Source organism: Anomaloglossus baeobatrachus, chromosome 9 (assembly GCF_048569485.1).
Source record: "Anomaloglossus baeobatrachus isolate aAnoBae1 chromosome 9, aAnoBae1.hap1, whole genome shotgun sequence".
In the NCBI taxonomy this organism is placed as follows: Eukaryota; Metazoa; Chordata; class Amphibia; order Anura; family Aromobatidae; genus Anomaloglossus; species Anomaloglossus baeobatrachus.
In genome coordinates this window covers 211,958,120-211,977,188 of record NC_134361.1, presented here as the reverse complement: position 1 = coordinate 211,977,188, position 19,069 = coordinate 211,958,120, and the positions used below count along the sequence as shown (strand labels likewise).

Below are 19,069 nucleotides of genomic sequence, written 5' to 3'. Positions count from 1 at the left end.
CAGCCCACCCTGAAACGGGAAGTGACATGTATGGCGGGGTGACTGACACACACCGGGGGCGGCGCGGCACATCCAGAGGTACCACACAGTCACTATTCACTGACAGCAAACAGGTGGCGGAAAAAAGCGGAACACAAACTAATGAAAAGGTACCAATTCCTCGTTCCTTTCACCATCTCCGCTTGCTGGTATTGAATAGCGACATCCGGGCCATTAAGAGGATGATGATGATGATGATGAGGATGATGCTTCTCACAGCTGAGGGTTTGCTGCAGTGTAAACATTCATCTGTGATCCTCAGGACAGGAGACGGGTCGCTGCAATGTATCAGTGCCGGACCCTCGTCACACAGGGGGTCTACACTGGGTGTAATTGTAACAAACCTCCGCTGTGAGATGTATCAGGTCAGGACCGCGTCACATTCACTGACAGCAAGCAGAGGTGGAAGAGATCGAAAAGTAAATTAAGGAATTAGAAAGTTACAAGAATTAAAGGGATATTCACAAATAAAGACTGATCCAGAGCTGCACTCACTATTCTGCTGCTGCAGTCACTGTGTACATACATTACTGATCCTGAGTTACCTCCTGTATTATACTCCAGAGCTGCACTCACTATTCTGCTGCTGCAGTCACTGTGTACATACATTACTGATCCTGAGCTACCTCCTGTATTATACTCCAGAGCTGCACTCACTATTCTGCTGGTGCAGTCACTGTGTACATACATTACTGATCCTGAGTTACCTCCTGTATTATACCCCAGAGCTGCACTCACTATTCTGCTGGTGCAGTCACTGTGTACATACATTACTGATCCTGAGTTACCTCCTGTATTATCCTCCAGAGCTGCACTCACTATTCTGCTGCTGCAGTCACTGTGTACATACATTACTGATCCTGAGCTACCTCCTGTATTATACTCCAGAGCTGCACTCACTATTCTGCTGGTGCAGTCACTGTGTACATACATTACTGATCCTGAGTTACCTCCTGTATTATACCCCAGAGCTGCACTCACTATTCTGCTGGTGCAGTCACTGTGTACATACATTACATTACTGATCCTGAGTTACCTCCTGTATTATACTCCAGAGCTGCACTCACTATTCTGCTGGTGCAGTCACTGTATACATACCTTACATTACTGATCCTGAGTTACCTCCTGTATTATACTCCAGAGCTGCACTCACTATTCTGCTGGTGCAGTCACTGTGTACATTACATTACTGATCCTGAGTTACCTCCTGTATTATACTCCAGAGCTGCACTCACTATTCTGCTGGTGCAGTCACTGTGTACATACATTACATTACTGATCCTGAGTTACCTCCTGTATTATACTCCAGAGCTGCATTCACTATTCTGCTGGTGCAGTCACTGTGTACATACATTACATTACTGATCCTGAGTTACCTCCTGTATTATACTCCAGAGCTGCACTCACTATTCTGTTATGACTTTTTACCTCCAGACTGGACTGGAACGCGCTGCTCATGATGTGGTCGTGGGGTCCGGAGCGCGTCAGTAATGTCAGGTGTATGTAGAACATCCCCAGGTACAGGAAGGCGGGGAGCAGCAGCAGAGCGAGGCCGCGCGCCCCCACGTGACACAGCACCAGCACCTGTAGAAAGAAACAGCGGTCCTGAGACTCTGCTCCACAATGCATCAGTAGGAGCCGACGTGTCACTTATCTACATTAGACAGATTCCGGTCACCGAGCAGCTGCCACCCCGTGCACCGCAGCAAGAGCCAAAATCAGGAGGTAGGAGGACAGGGCCGATGTACTTCACTCTGAGGAGGAGAGAGGAACGTCAGGGACAAGAACCGGAGACAACGAGGAGAGAAGACGACACTTACCCCACCGCACCGGAGCCGGACACACCCGTCAGCAGCAACCACAACCACCAGCGGGCGGAGAACGGACTGCGGAGGAAAGACGCAGCGTGAGGACCTCCGACAGCCAGAAAACAGGAGGCGGAGAGGAGCAAGACAAGCCCGGCCTCCCGCTACAATCCTGACACACAGTGAGTGCAGCTCTGGAGTATAACATAGCATAAGGAATGTGGGTACACAGTGACTGCACCAGCAGAATAGTGAGTGCAGCTCTGGAGTATAATACATGATCAGTAATCTATGTATACAGTGACTGCACCAGCAGAATAGTGAGTGCAGCTCTGGAGTATAATACATGATCAGTAATCTATGTACACAGTGACTGCACCAGCAGAATAGTGAGTGCAGCTCTGGGGTATAATACAGGATCAGTAGTGTATGTACACAGTGACTGCGCCCGTGTGGTTCCCGTTTCCTCACCTGCTTTGTTGTTGGCTGTGAAACTTAAGATAAGACAATACGGCCAAAAGGATGAAGAATATGAGCAGCGACTCCAGGAGAATCAGCCGGGACTGAGTGACCAGAGCGTTTTCTAGGACAGAGAAGAGATGGTTAAGTAATAAATAACTATTCACCTTTAGAAACCGTCTACACAGACTGAGCCTCCGTTTTGTGTACGCAGCTCTCCGCTCCGTCCTCTGCTCCTCTTCAGTCATTATCCATTAGGATGGAGGTGGAGTGACACCATACGGCGCGGCGCACACTGCGCTGCTTTATCACCGCGGACACATAACTCTGCAGGAGAGCTGTGTACACAAAACAGCAGGGGTTTTATCACCAGTTCACGCTGCTGCTGCTGCTGTAACTCTTAATTTCTTTGCACTGGACCATAAACATGTCCGAGACTCTAGAAAACCCGAAAACCGAGCGAGAAAGAAAAGGATCAACAGGAGACAAAACTCACCAAAGAGGATGAGGAGCGCAGCGGCCGCCCCCGGCCCAAGCGGAGAAGCCCAGCTCCACCACAATGTGATAGGCCAGGGGGGACGCAGAGGGCTCCGGACAGGGCAGGCAGCAGGCGCAGCCACCACACCGGCACCGTGCTGCTGTACTCTGCAGGGAGAGGGGGCACATGGTGAGGCGGGGGACACACGGGGGTCCGGAATGTCTCCATACAGACCCTGCAGATGGCACCCACCTGCCCCAATCCTGTTCCACATGAAATTACCATCAAATTCCCCAAGATATCCTGCAACAGAAAGGGAAAACTGCAGAAGCAGACACGAGGCAGCCGCCACTGACAGGCACAGACAGCGCCGGACTGACACATACACAGGAGGCAACCGCCACCGACAGCACCGTACTGACACATACACAGGAGGCAGCCGCCACCAACAGGCACATGACAGCGCCAGACTGACACATACACAGGAGGCAACCGCCACCGACAGCACCGTACTGACACATACACAGGAGGCAGCCGCCACCAACAGCCACAGACTGACACACATAGACATGAGACAGCCGCCACCGACAGCACCAAACTGACACACAGGCATAAGATAGCCGCCACCGACAGCACCGTACTGACACATACACAGGAGGCAGCTGCCACCAACAGGCACATGACAGCGCCAGACTGACACATACACAGGAGGCAACCGCCACCGACAGTCACAGACTGACACACAAGCATGAGAAAGCCGCCACTGACAGCGCCAAACTGACACACAGGCATGAGACAGCCGCCACTGACAGCGCCAAATTGACACATAAGCATGAGACAGCCGCCACTGACAGCGCCAAATTGACACATAAGCATGAGACAGCCGCCACTGACAGCGCCAAATTGACACATAAGCATGAGACAGCCGCCACTGACAGCGCCAAATTGACACACAAGCATGAGACAGCCGCCACTGACAGCGCCAAATTGACACACAAGCATGAGACAGCCGCCACTGACAGCGCCAGACTGAGACACAGACATGAGACAGCCGCCACCGACAGCACCGGACTGACACATACACAGGAGGCAGCCGCCACCGACAGGCACAGACTGACACACATAGACATGAGACAGCCGCCACCGACAGCGCCAAACTGACACACAGGCATGAGACAGCCGCCACCGACAGCATCGGACTGACACATACACAGGAGGCAGCCGCCACCGACAGCGACAGACTGACACACAGGAATGAGACAGCGACCACCGACCACGTCGGACTGACACATAGACATGAGGCAGCCGCCACTGACAGGCGCAAACAGACAGCGCCGGACTGTCAGACATTCACTGCTCATCTTACATGGGACTGACAGACAGACTATTACACCGGACGCGGTCATACACCGCAGGGGCCCGGGCCACAGAGCTTACAGGCAACGCTCCGCTGTATGTGAACGCGGCTTTACCTCCGAGCGCTAGCAGCATGTGTCCGAGCGGGGGGGCGCTGTCATCCAGGAAGAAGACCCGCTTCATATACAGAGAGATGAACTGACCGTAGTAAACCTCATCAAACCTGCGGAGGAACAAAGCACAGAACATAAAGGAGACCCCCGAAGCCAAGAAAGTGATCCCCCACAGAGCGGCTGATTACAGACTCTGGGCTCTAAATCGTCACCATCTACAAGATCTCTGCTTGCTGTCACAGAACAGGAACATCTGCACAGAGCGGACAGCCACAGCTGAGGTTTTGTTTCAGTTGCATCAGGTCTTCACAATGTTTAATAGTTTTATAACAGCTGAGAAGACGCAGACGGGCGACGCCGAGACCCCCAGATGTAATAGAAGGGGGAGAAGCTTACACCACGGCGGGGGGATGGGAGAGATTCCAGAGCCGACTGACCAAACCCAGCACAGTCAGGGCCACAACCAGAAGGTTCAGCTGCAAGGTGACGGTGAAGGGAGACGTCTTCACAGCAACCATAATGCTGGAGGGGGAGACGCAAGAGAGGCGAGAGGAGGAGGAAGAGGAGGAGGAAGAGGAGGAGGAAGATGGAGTCACATCCTAGAAGATAAGGAGGAAAAATATAAAACAACAAAAAATCATGTCACTGATTATACTGTATATACCCCAGAGCTGCACTCACTATTCTGCTGGTGCACTCACTGTGTACATACATTACATTACTGATCCTGAGTTACCTCCTGTATTATACTCCAGAGCTGCACTCACTATTCTGCTGGTGCAGTCACTGTGTACATTCATTAAATTACTGATCCGGAGTTACCTCCTGTATTATACTCCAGAGCTGCACTCACTATTCTGGCTGGTGCACTCACTGTGTACATACATTATATTACTGATCCGGAGTTACCTCCTGTATTATCCTCCAGAGCTGCACTCATTATTCTGCTGGTGCAGTCACTGTATACATACATTACTGATCCTGAGTTACCTCCTGTATTATACTCCAGAGCTGCACTCACTATTCTGCTGGTGCAGTCACTGTGTATATACATTACATTATTGATCCTGAGTTACCTCCTGTATTATACTCCAGAGCTGCACTCGCTATTCTGCTGGTGGAGTCACTGTATACATACATTACTGATCCGGAGTTACCTCCTGTATTATACTCCAGAGCTGCACTCACTATTCTGCTGGTGCAGTCACTGTGTATATACATTACATTATTGATCCTGAGTTACCTCCTGTATTATACTCCAGAGCTGCACTCACTATTCTGCTGGTGCAGTCACTGTGTACATTCATTAAATTACTGATCCTGAGTTACCTCCTGTATTATACTCCAGAGCTGCACTCACTATTCTGCTGGTGCAGTCATTGTGTACATACATTACTGATCCTGAGTTACATCCCGTATTATACTCCAGAGCTGCACTCACTGTTCTGCTGGTGCAGTCACTGTGCACATACATTACATTACTGATCCTGAATTACCTCCTGTATTATACTCCAGAGCTGCGCTCACTATTCTGCTGGTGCAGTCACTGTGGACATACATTACATTACTGATCCTGAATTACCTCCTGTATTATACTCCAGAGCTGCACTCACTATTCTGCTGGTGCAGTCACTGTGCACATACATTACATTACTGATCATGAGTTACCTCCTGTATTATACTCCAGAGCTGCACTCACTATTCTGCTGGTGCAGTCACTGTGTACATACATTACTGATCCTGAATTACCTCCTGTATTATACTCCAGAGCTGCACTCACTATTCTGCTGGTGCAGTCACTGTGTACATACATTACTGATCCTGAGTTACCTCCTGTATTATACTCCAGAGCTGCACTCACTATACTGCTGGTGCAGTCGCTGTGTACATACATTAAATTACTGATCCTGAGTTACCTCCTGTATTATACCCCAGAGCTGCACTCACTATTCTGCTGGTGCAGTCACTGTGCACATACATTACATTACTGATCCTGAGTTACCTCCTGTATTATACTCCAGAGCTGCACTCACTATTCTGCTGGTGCAGTCACTGTGTACATACATTACTGATCCTGAATTACCTCCTGTATTATACTCCAGAGCTGCACTCACTATTCTGCTGGTGCAGTCACTGTGTACATACATTACATTACTGATCCTGAGTTACCTCCTGTATTATACTCCAGAGCTGCACTCACTATACTGCTGGTGCAGTCGCTGTGTACATACATTAAATTACTGATCCTGAGTTACCTCCTGTATTATACCCCAGAGCTGCACTCACTATTCTGCTGGTGCAGTCACTGCGTACATACATTACTGATCCTGAGTTACCTCCTGTATTATACCCCAGAGCTGCACTCACTATTCTGCTGGTGCAGTCACTGTGCACATACATTAGTGACTGCACACACGCTGCTGTATAATCTTTCTCGGCACCGTGCATTGGAGTAACAGACAGTGATGTGAGGCCGGTGCTTGTATCCGGTGTCCGGTGACTGATGCCGGTTCCCGCGCCCCCCAGCGCTGCTCCCGAGTTTCTTACCTCTTTTCTCTGGCAGCGATTGGTGGTGTCTGAGGTGATCGGCGCTCCGCTTGTACAGTCTGCGCACGTCTTACGTCTAGGGACGTCCGGCCGTTTTACGATCAGCCACAAGAGGGCGCGCACAGGTTGTTTACTGTAATGTGTCGCCGAGTCGTTCAGGCGCCGCCATATTGTTGGCGTCAAATGTCGACTCCTGTAAATACGAATGAAATTCCTCGTCTGTTGTCTCAAAGTCGATTGTGGGAAGCGAATTAATAAAACTTGGTGCAAAGGGGAAACAATAGGTTTCTCTGGGTTTTGTACCACTTTTAATAAATCCATTAGCAATTTTCTTGTTGCCTATAACAACCAACTCCTCGTTCTGCGACCCCTTTGTCATAAGTGACGAGCCTTCTGATTGGTTGCTATGGTGAACTCATACTCTACTGAGGCAATAATGGAGCCGACCTCCCTGACAACAATATAAGATTAATAGTGAAAGCACCGACTGTATCTGCCCTTGCACCGGCAGCCGCTCCAGCGTCCTCCCCCGCGTACATTCACTTTATTAGTAACATTTCCCATATTTCTGCTGTTAATAAAGAACCAACAACACAATGTAAATATCCGAGCAACTAAAATAATGAGAGGTTTCTCCAATCCAGCGATAAAGGCCTCCATTACGGACTCCCCTAGTGTCAGGATTATTCACCCCTTCATGACCAGCGGTTTTAGTATGCTGCCCCCCCTGGCTGGTATGACCCGCTGCCTCTCTGGCTGGTGTGGCCCTCTGGCTGTTATGACCGCTGCCTCTCTGGCTGTTGTGGCCCTCTGGCTGTTATGACCCGCTGCCTCTCTGGCTGTTGTGGCCCTCTGGCTGTTATGACCCGCTGCCTCTCTGGCTGTTGTGGCCCTCTGGCTGTTATGACCCGCTGCCTCTCTGGCTGTTGTGGCCCTCTGGCTGTTATGACCAGCTGCCTCTCTGGCTGTTGTGGCTCTCTGGCTGTTATGACCGCTGCCTCTCTGGCTGTTGTGGCATTCTGGCTGTTATGACCCGCTGCCTCTCTGGCTGGTGTGGCCCTCTGGCTGTTATGACCCGCTGACTCTCTGGCTGCTGTGGCCCTCTGGCTGATATGACCCGCTGCCTCTCTGGCTGGTGTGGCCCTCTGGCTGTTATGACCCGCTGACTCTCTGGCTGCTGTGGCCCTCTGGCTGATATGACCCGCTGCCTCTCTGGCTGGTGTGGCCCTCTGGCTGTTATGACCCGCTGCCTCTTTGGCTGTTGTGGCCCGCAGCCTCTCTGGCTGTTATGACCCGCTGCTTCTCTGGCTGTTGTGGCCCTCTGGCTGTTATGACCCGCTGCCTCTCTGGCTGTTGTAGCCCTCTGGCTGTTATGACCTGCTGCCTCTCTGGCTGTTGTGGCATTCTGGCTGTTATGACCCGCTGCCTCTCTGGCTGGTGTGGCCCTCTGGCTATGACCTGCTGTCTCTCTGGCTGTTGTGACTCTCTGGCTGTTATGACCTGCTGCAGCGATCAGCTTCTGTGGCAGCCTTCCTGAGAAATCTCACTCCAGTTCTCAGGTGTAATAGTCTCCATGGTAATAAAATTATTAGTCTTGCAGTCGCCGCCTTCTTCACACCCCACCAACGACTGTGTGAGGTTCTGGGATCATTGTCTTGTTGGAAGGTCCCATGACACCTGAGCTTCAGCTCCTCACAGAAGACAGGACGTGTTCTCCATAGATTTCTAGATACTTGATTGAATGCATAATGGCCTCCACACACTGCAGGGGTCCACCAAGACCACACGATGCTTCACCGGAGAGATCACCGAAACCACACTATGCTTCACCACTGAGAGTGTTGAGCCCCCACTGTACTTCACCGTAGGCATTGCTGAGACCCCACCATACTTCACTGTAGGCATCGCTGAGCCATGCACCCTGCTTCACCGTAGCCATCACCCAGACCCCACCGTGCTTCACCGTAGCCATCACCCAGACCCCACCGTGCTTCACCGTAGCCGCTGTTCTTTTTTTCAGCAGATGCTTCATTCTTCCTCCTCCAGACTCTGCTGATCCATAGAAAAGTTCCAGTGTCATGTCCTCGCTCCACAGAACAGAATCCCAGAACTTCTGTGGTTACTTCTTTGGTTTTGCACATTGGAGGTGACTTGTCTTGTGCTTTTAGGTCAGTAGAGGAGACGTCCTGCAGTTCGGGAACAGAGACCTTCAGTGTTTAGCACTGTTCAAACTACGACCTCCGCGCCAGCTGCCCCCGATCTCGCTGCAGAGATTGTGCTGTTACTGGAGGGGTTCGAGCACCACCTGCCACTCAGGAACCTGGTGGCAGCCAGTGACGACCTCCTCCACCCGCCACGTGCAGGTAGTGCTCCTCTGTGACCTGTTTCCGCCATATGCCGGTGGTGCACCTGGTGCTCTTCTGTGACCTGTTCCGGCACATGCCGGTGGAGCACCCGGTGCTCCCGTGACCCGTTTCCGCCACATGCCGGTGGTGCACCCGGTGCTCCCCTGTGACCTGTTTCCGCCACATGCCGGTGGTGCACCTGGTGCTCCTCTGTGACCCGTTTCGTGCCTGTAGGGACAGTCTCTGCCTCTCATATCTTCTCTTTTCGGAGCCCCCCGTCTCGCAGTCACTGTCCCCCCCCCCCCCCACCCCCCCCCCTCGTCACTCCAGATATTTGATTGGTGCTTTATCTTCTGCTGGGTTATAGTCTCAGGCACATCCGGTTCTAGAGACAAGCGGCTCTTATGGGGGCTCGTATCTGGGGAGCTCCACTACTTCACTCCCAAAACCCCCACCAATGACCCTGGCACTTGGTGAGCTGCACATAAGTATAGCACATAAGTATAAAGAACACAAAACCAGAAGTGAGAAAAGCAGACTTTGCTTTATTATAATTTTTTTTTTTTTTTTTACATTTTTTATTTAAATGAGAATTCTTCCAGATGATAAGAGCTAAGTACAATCACATCGTATAAGGAGGGGGTGACCGAGAGAAAATGAAAGGCAATTGGGGAGGGGGCATACGTAGGGGGCTGGGGGTGTTGATCCCCGGGTAGTGAGGTTTTACTCTGTTTTTGGATCACTTAAAAAGATCTCTCTTTAATAGATTTTTAAAAAAATATAAAACACTTGGTATGGATCGCCTCACGGTGTCTCCTGTGGGTGACGGGCGGGGGCAGGGGGAGATCAGCCGGCGCTTGCTCTGCATTGGGGACCCCCCAGCTACCAACAAATTCATTATTTTATTTCTTTTTTTCATCAAAAGTATCTAGAAATATGATATGTGATTGGAGATTAATGACTTAAAGCGTACACCCCGTCACCTGCGGGGAAAGAAGGGGGACCATAATATATATTATATAATAAAAAAAAATAAAAAAAAAAAGGGGGGTGGGTGCTTATGACATCACCAGGGAACCTCACACGCTCTCTCACCCACGGGTAGCTTATTCTACCTCACCCCAGCGACATCACCCTGGGGGCCATATCCTACCCCACCCCCAAAGAAGTCACCCTGGGGGCCGTATCCTACCCCACCCCCAAAGACGTCACCCTGGGGGCCGTATCCTACCCCACCCCCAAAGAAGTCACCCTGGGGGCCGTATCCTACCCCACCCCCAAAGAAGTCACCCAGGTGGCCCATCTTAGCGACGTCACCCTGGGAGCCGTATCCTACCCCACCCCCCAAAGACGTCACCCAGGGGGCCCATCCTACCCCAACCGCAGCGATGGCACCCTGGGGGCCCCATCGTACCCCAACCCCAGCGACGGTACCCTGGCCGCCTCATCCTCCCCCAACCTCAGCGACGTCACCCTGGAGGCCCCATCCTACCCCAACCTCAGCGACGTCACCCTGGGGGCCGTATCCTACCCCAACCTCAGCGACGTGATCCTGGGAGGCCTCATCCTACCCCAACCTCAGCGACATGATCCTGGGAGAACCATCCTAGCCCACCCCCGAAGACACCGGCCAAGGAGCCCCAACTTATCCCCACCCTCAACAATGTGACCCAAGGGGCTCCATCCTATCCCACCCCCAGGGGGTTATCCTGATCCCGGTCCACACAACAAGTGCCGGAAGAGGAAAAGTAAAATACAAGCTGTCTCCGCTGTAGGTAGACGGGGCGTACGCGTTGTCTTTTGGGCGAGGTTTTGCCGCTGACCGCGCTCTCACAACGTAAATGCCTAAACAAACTAGGAGCAGCAACGACATCCAGCGAGGAGGAAAGTTATAATATATACAAGACATAGCACGGACTGAACCGGAAGCGAGGTAAAGCTGGTCCAGATAGAATTCAGTTTGCTACTACATACACACTGTACACCGCATATATACACAACCAGACTACGATCCTTATATCGAGCCAGAGCACGGGGTGACTAGGGGCGGAGGGAGCCAATCACTGAGGCCTGGGTCTGCTGTGTCATTGAAAAAGGGGCGGGGTTGGCAGCATTCTTTACAAAAGCAGGGGCGGGTCCTTTTAGCTCTGGCTCCGCCCATGCAGAGCTTCCACACACGATTTAAGCTTATAAACCCCGGCACATGGGTTGAATGGAGGCTCCTGTGATCTCAAAGTCAGTGACAAATGAAGTCTACAGATTCCGATCAGAGATTGTAGGAAAGAAATGGGACCTATTCCACATCACGGCACCTGCAAGGACTAGGACGACGTGTAAATTGCAGGGTGGAACGTGGAGGTATTATACACTACTGTGCTCTGGGAGGGGGAGACTCGAGGCTGGCCGGAGATTTGGTACTTATGGTTCCTCGGTGGTGGCCTATTAACATCTATAAATTTGTAACAGGTTGAAGGTCAACAGTAACAGCGCCATTCTTGTCCACAGGCCACGTCTGATATTGCAGGTCAGCCACGTTCACTAGAAAGAACAATCCTTGCAGCTCATTTGCCCAATGAGTCACTTAATCCCTCACAACCTTCAATATCTCCTCTTGCTGTCAGCAAATAGAAGACTACTGACCCAGTCCCAAACAGCTCGGGTGCTCAGTACTGATAACTAGTGATGAGCGCGCACTACCATGTTCAGGTGCCCATAACTAGATTTGAGCGGGCACTACCATGCTCGGGTGCCCATAACTAGAGATGAGCGGGCACTACCATGCTCGGGTGCCCATAACTAGAGATGAGCGGGCACTACCATGCTCGGGTGCCCATAACTAGAGATGAGCGGGCACTACCATGCTCGGGTGCCCATAACTAGAGATGAGCGGGCACTACCATGCTCGGGTGCCCATAACTAGAGATGAGCGGGCACTACCATGCTCTGTACTCCTAACGAGAAGTTAATGCTCAGACGGACATGACTCAAGTATAATGGAAGTCCATGGGAAGATCTTCTGGTAAAATGTTCAGGTTTCCCATTATACTCGGGTGCTCGTCGCCCCCATCGAGCATCCAAATGATATATTTCGAGTCCCAAGCATGGTAGTGCTCTCGCTCATCACTAATAATCCTTCCCACGGACAGCAAGCAGAGGTTTTGAAGCCGGTGAGGATAGAGACATGTATGCTCGGGTTTATGGACGGCACGGGGACCTGGTTATTGAAGCTGTGCACACCTTGTATCCTGTAAAGGAGAGAGGCCGCATGGAAACCCCCTGCATACACAGAGGAACAGCCCAAAAACAAGCGCATCAATGACCCCTGGGGCTGGGGGGTGTCACACAATGGCCCTATAATGGCTCGATGTCTAATGGACTGGACAGATGGTGGGGGTCGCTGTCTAGACAAACACACCCCGAGACTGTACAGCCGGGTGCGGTGATCTCCAACTAAAACGTGACCGTCTCCTGCAGCCTCCACCACCGCAGGGAACATTATCAGTCATGATGACAGCCGTGTAGAGAAAATCCAGAGATCTACAGACGTGTAACCTAGAAGCTGATTGGACGCCGACCTCTGCCAATATTAATCTACCCGATCAATACGAATCACATACAAAACCGAGGAGCCACAGAGTGCGGGGAATTAAAGAGCCGGACCGCACCCCCGCGCCCGATCCAGGAGACCGTGCAACAACCGCGCTGCGCCCGATCCAGGAGACCGTGCAACAACCGCGCCCAATCCAGGAAACCGTGCAACAACCGCGCCCGATCCAGGAGACCGCGCGACAACCGCGCCCAATTCAGGAGACCGCGCGACAACCGCGCCCAATCCAGGAAACCGTGCAACAACCGCGCCCGATCCAGGAAACCGTGCAACAACCGCGCCCGATCCAGGAGCCCGTGCAACAACCCCGCCCGATCCAGGAGACCGCACGACAACCGCGCCCGATCCAGGAGACCACGCAACAACCGCGCCCGATCCAGGAGACCGTGCGACAACCGCGCCCGATCCAGGAAATCGTGCGACAACCGCGCCCGATCCAGGAAACCGCGCCCGATCCAGGAGACCGTGCAACAACTGTGCCATACCCGATCCAGGAGACTGCGCGACAACCGCGCCCAATCCAGGAGACCGCACGACAACCGCGCCCGATCCAGGAGACCGCGCAACAACCGCGCCCGATCCAGGAGACCGCGCAACAACTGTGCCACACCCGATCCAGGAGACCGCGCGACAACCGCGCCCAATCCAGGAGACCGTGCGACAACCGCGCCTGATCCAGGAAACCGTGCGACAACTGCGCCCGATCCAGGAAACCGCGCGACAACCGCGCCCGATCCAGGAGACCGTGCATATAAACACAATCTTTTCCATAGTCTCATCCTCGGGGACAGGTCTCACTCCTCAGTCGGGATGTTCACCTGCACGTTTTTTTGGTTATTTCCGGGACTGATGGCGGGTGACATGACACACGCAGATACTCTGGGTCACGCTGTGCACCCCAGCAATGGAGGGTGTCTGTGCAGCAACAGTGGCACTGGTGTGCAAGAACAGACACTGTCAGGCTCTGCAGTTGCTGCAATACTACTACCCCCGACATGCTGGGATTTGTAGTTTTGCAAAACTGGAAAATCAGAAGTTAAAATCTACAGTAAAAGCTCAGGATCACCTGTAAGATCTGGGGGCTGATGAGAGTCGGAGGACCAATCGGTGCTCAATCAGGGGCAATCACCTCCCAAAACTGGACAGATCAATCAAGGAATACAAGGAAGGGGTTAAAAGTCACTATATGTGTCTGTACGGGGGCCAGGAAATTAAATAAGTCAGGTAAGGGGTCAGTTAAAAACAGATTTAAGAAACGAGTGATACAAATCCGCTGCTGTGCGTCAGTAACGAGGTGGAAGCGGGGACATGAGCCGCCCACGAGCCACGGACGGCGGCCACGTGATGACGGAGGGGGAAGCAGAAGAAAAGGCTAAAGACGCTCCGGAGTCAGGAGTCCGTTCAACAAGAAGTAAAACTAAAAGTGCGGATACAACTCGGTTTTGCTTGGGGTTTTTTCCCCCCCAAAAGAGTTTTCGGAGGGGGTCGCGGTCCGTGACTGTGGCGGTGACACACGAGGAGGCTCTCAGCTGAGGAAGAATCCAAAATAAAGGATGAGACGGAGGTGAGAAGAACTAGGTATTTACAAAAGGAAACCGGGAGCCGCTCCTCAGGCCGCGCTCTCCTCCATATTCACCAACGAAGGCTTGATGGCCCGAGCCGGCTGCATCTGAGTGACGGGGGGCCGAGCGGAAAGATTGGGGGAAACCAGGCCGCACTTCTCAGTCCTTGGCTTTACCTGCTGGAGGGAAATAAAAAGAAAGGTCAGCAAAATAAAAAGGGCAATGTTGGGGATGCGCAGAGCAGAGAGGCGGGGGAGCAAGTTGCGCAGAGTGGAGGGGGGGGTGGAGTTGCGCAGAGTGGAGGGCGGGGGGGGGAGTTGCGCAGAGCGGAGGGGGGGGGGGGGGAGTTGCGCAGAGCGGAGGGGGGGGTGGGGGGGGGGAGTTGCGCAGAGCGGAGGGGGAGTTGCGCAGAGCGGAGGGGGGGGGGGGAGTTGCGCAGAGCGGAGGGGGGGGGGGGGGGAGTTGCGCAGAGCAGGGGGGGGGGGGGGGAGGAGAGTTGCGCAGAGCGGAGGGAGGTGCAGTATAGGGCACCGCCATCATGGAAGCACTGCAAATAATGGGACGCTCTGCACCGTCCAATAAATGGGCGGCTGCAATTACTACAAATTTACAAGATGTCTGTTCGCTGTATAGGAAAGGGGAATATGGACAAATACCCAGCAAAAATTTGGCGAAGCCCACATCATTTTTTTTTTTTTTTTAATTATTTCATGAAAATTCATGAAAAAAAGGGCTTCTCTATATTTTTGGTTCCCAGCCGGGTACAACTAGGCAGCTGGGGGTTGGGGGCAGCCCGTAGCTGCCTGCTGTACCTGGCTAGCATACAAAAATATGGCGAAGCCCACGGTCATTTTCTTAAAGTTTTCAGGGAAAAACCTTTATAAAAAAAAATGCTTCCCTGCATTTCTATTGCCAGTGAAAGTAACACCAAGCAGCGGGGGCTAGCAGCCAGTAGCTGCTTTGGTTACCCTTAGCAATAGAAAATGCAGCGGGAGCCCACAAACAATGTGATTTTTTTTTTTTTATTTTTAATGAATTTTTTAAAAAAAAAAAAACGGCATGGGCTTCGCCCATCGAGCACCAGAGCATTTTACTTCTCATTCATCCCAAGTAATCAGATGACTCCAGTGTCGGCCGATTACTTGTTCTGTGTCCCCCTGCATCCATCGCAGCGTGTACGGGCTGTGAGGTCAGCGGAGTGGAGACAGTGACATGCTCTGCTCTGACACAGTGTGCTGCAAGTCACTATCTTTCACCACTCTGGTACTTGTTGTGCAGGTGACCGGATGATACATGTCACTAACTGTCTCCACTATGGGACTTGTTGTGCAGGTGACCGGATGATACATGTCACTAACTGTCTCCACTATGGGACTTGTTGTGCAGGTGACCGGATGCTACATGTCACTAACTGTCTCCATTATGGGACTTGTTGTGCAGGTGAGAGTGTATACAGTTGGTACTATGCAGAAGAAATCACAGAGTGGGGCTGTTAGTGACATGTATCATCCGGTCACCTGCACAACAAGTCCCAGAGTGGATACAGTGACATGCAGCACACTATGTGTCAGAGCAGAGCATGTCACCAACTTGCTCTGCTCTGTCACCTGCGGTGCTGCATGTCACGTTTTTGCCGCGATTTGGTGCATTTTTTGCTGCGTTTTTGCTCACTGCGTTTTTGATCAGTGCACAATGCCATTAAAGATTGTTGATGAGAAAAAAAAAAAAAGGTCTGATGTCATTTCCTTATTCAAAATGTTCATTGTATGCAGGAGAGCAGACAGCAGCTGCAGAACTACAAGGCTCAGCATCCTCCATTCACTAGTGTATGCAGGAGAGCAGACAGCAGCTGCAGGACTACAAGGCTCAGCATCCTCCATTCACTAGTGTATGCAGGAGAGCAGACAGCAGCTGCAGAACTACAAGGCTCAGCATCCTCAATTCACTAGTGTATGCAGGAGAGCAGACAGCAGCTGCAGAACTACAAGGCTCAGCATCCTCCATTCACTGGTGTATGCAGGAGAGCAGACAGCAGCTGCAGAACTACAAGGCACAGCATCCTCCATTCACTAGTGTATGCAGGAGAGGAGACAGCAGCTGCAGGACTACAAGGCTCAGCATCCTCCATTCACTAGTGTATGCAGGAGAGCAGACAGCAGCTGCAGAACTACAAGGCTCAGCATCCTCCATTCACTAGTGTATGCAGGAGAGCAGACAGCAGCTGCAGAACTACAAGGCACAGCATCCTCCATTCACTAGTGTATGCAGGAGAGAAGACAGCAGCTGCAGGACTACAAGGCTCAGCATCCTCCATTCACTAGTGTATGCAGGAGAGCAGACAGCAGCTGCAGAACTACAAGGCTCAGCATCCTCAATTCACTAGTGTATGCAGGAGAGCAGACAGCAGCTGCAGAACTACAAGGCTCAGCATCCTCCATTCACTGGTGTATGCAGGAGAGCAGACAGCAGCTGCAGAACTACAAGGCACAGCATCCTCCATTCACTAGTGTATGCAGGAGAGGAGACAGCAGCTGCAGAACTACAAGGCACAGCATCCTCCATTCACTAGTGTATGCAGGAGAGCAGACAGCAGCTGCAGAACTACAAGGCTCAGCATCCTCCATTCACTAGTGTATGCAGGAGAGCAGACAGCAGCTGCAGAACTACAAGGCTCAGCATCCTCCATCTAGGACTGTATTCAGTTTTTACCCAAAAAGAAAAAAAAAAAATGACATGGGCTTCGCCATATTTTTGTATGCTAGCCGGGTACAGCAGGCAGGTACGGGCTGCCCCCAACCCCCAGCTGCCTATTTGTACCCGGCTGGAAACCAAAAATATAGAGAAGCCCTTTTTTTTTTTTTAAAAAAAAAAAAAAAAAAGAATGACGTAAGCTTCGCCTAATTTTGGTGTCCAGTCGGGTACAACTAGGCAGCTGGGGATTGGAATCCACAGTAAAGGGTGGCCAAGCTTTCTGGGCACCCCCACTGCGTATTGCAGTCCGCAGCCACCCCAGAAAATGGCGCTTTCATAGAAGCGCCATCTTCTGGCGCTGTATCCAACTCTTCCAGCTGCCCTGATGCCGGGTGGCTAGCTGGGTAATAATGGAGTTAGGGCTAGCTGTATATTATCAGCTAGCCCTAAGCCCGAAATTCATGGTGTCACGCCAATATTAGACATGGCCACCATGAATTTCTAGTAATGATAAAAAAAAAAAAACACCCAGAAAAATATTTTTATTAGAAATAAAACACAACACAATTAGTGACTCCATCTTTATTGAAATAAACCCCCTCCGCAGTAATCCTGGGTTAGGGTCCCGCGCCGTCCAATCCGGATCCAATATCATCTGATCGGTTTGCTGGAAGGCAGAGCGATCAGATGATGTGTCAGGTTAAACTACATGAATCACATCACACATCAGCTGATTGTATAAAAGCCGATTATACAATCAGCTGATGCATCAGTAGAAAAAGAAGGGAATTTTGTTTACTTACCGTAAATTCCTTTTCTTCTAGCTCCAATTGGGAGACCCAGACAATTGGGTGTATAGGCTATGCCTCCGGAGGCCGCACAAAGTATTACACTTAAAAGTGTAAAGCCCCTCCCCTTCTGCCTATACACCCCCCGTGCTCCCACGGGCTCCTCAGTTTTGGTGCAAAAGCAAGAAGGAGGAAAAAAAATTATAAACTGGTTTAAAGTAAATTCAATCCGAAGGAATATCGGAGAACTGAAACCATTCAACATGAACAACATGTGTACACAAAAAAACAGGGGCGGGTGCTGGGTCTCCCAATTAGAGCTAGAAGAAAAGGAATTTACGGTAAGTAAACAAAATTCCCTTCTTCTTTGTCGCTCCATTGGGAGACCCAGACAATTGGGACGTCCAAAAGCAGTCCCTGGGTGGGTAAAATAATACCTCATAATAGAGCCGTAAAAACGGCCCCTTCCTACAGGTGGGCAACCGCCGCCTGAAGGACTCATCTACCTAGGCTGGCATCCGCCGAAGCATAGGTATGCACCTGATAGTGTTTCGTGAAAGTGTGCAGGCTCGACCAGGTAGCCGCCTGACACACCTGCTGAGCCGTAGCCTGGTGCCTCAAAGCCCAGGACGCGCCCCCGGCTCTGGTAGAATGGGCCTTCAGCCCTGAGGGAACCGGAAGCCCAGCCGAACGGTAGGCTTCGATAATTGGCTCCTTGATCCACCGAGCCAGGGTTGATTTGGAAGCCTGTGACCCTTTACGCTGGCCAGCGACAAGGACAAAGAGTGCATCCGAGCGGCGCAGGGGCGCCGTACGAGAAATGTAGAGTCTGAGTGCTCTCACCAGATCTAACAAGTGCAGATCCTTTTCACATTGGTGAACTGGATGATCCGGAACCGGACGCAGAACCACCTTGTCCTGGTGAACACCAGGAAAGGGGCTTTGCACGACAACGCTGCTAGCTCAGACACTCTCCGAAGTGAAGTGACTGCTACTAGGAAAACCACTTTCTGCGAAAGGCGTGAGAGAGAAATATCCCTTAATGGATCGAATGGTGGTTTCTGAAGAACCAGCAGCACCCTGTTCAGATCCCAGGGTTCTAACGGCCGCTTGTAAGGAGGAACGATGTGACGAACCCCCTGCAGGAACGTGCGTACCTGTGGAAGTCTGGCTAGGCGCTTCTGGAAACAACACAGAGAGCGCTGAGACTTGTCCCTTAAGGGAGCCGAGCGACAAACCCTTTTCCAGTCCAGATTGAAGGAAGGACAGAAAAGTGGGC

At 51.6% G+C, this 19,069-nt stretch overlaps 2 protein-coding genes across 2 annotated transcripts in view; both read right to left on the bottom strand.

Moving 5' to 3' along the window:
• The window catches only part of POMT1 (protein O-mannosyltransferase 1), a 9,986-nt gene extending 3,226 nt beyond the window's left edge, over window positions 1-6,760 (bottom strand). Inside the window, 13 exon segments of the mRNA XM_075324934.1 lie at window positions 1,441-1,623; window positions 1,698-1,733; window positions 1,735-1,776; window positions 1,778-1,793; window positions 1,860-1,925; window positions 2,316-2,427; window positions 2,800-2,830; window positions 2,832-2,879; window positions 2,881-2,948; window positions 3,034-3,084; window positions 4,254-4,360; window positions 4,647-4,849; window positions 6,618-6,760. Coding sequence (XP_075181049.1) covers window positions 1,441-1,623; window positions 1,698-1,733; window positions 1,735-1,776; window positions 1,778-1,793; window positions 1,860-1,925; window positions 2,316-2,427; window positions 2,800-2,830; window positions 2,832-2,879; window positions 2,881-2,948; window positions 3,034-3,084; window positions 4,254-4,360; window positions 4,647-4,849; window positions 6,618-6,698 — 1,044 coding nt within the window. The 5' untranslated portion in view covers window positions 6,699-6,760.
• A 2,914-nt stretch (window positions 6,761-9,674) lies between these two features.
• Window positions 9,675-19,069, bottom strand: part of PRRC2B (proline rich coiled-coil 2B) — an 83,476-nt gene continuing 74,081 nt past the window's right edge. Inside the window, 1 exon segment of the mRNA XM_075324384.1 lies at window positions 9,675-14,490. Coding sequence (XP_075180499.1) covers window positions 14,359-14,490 — 132 coding nt within the window. The 3' untranslated portion in view covers window positions 9,675-14,358.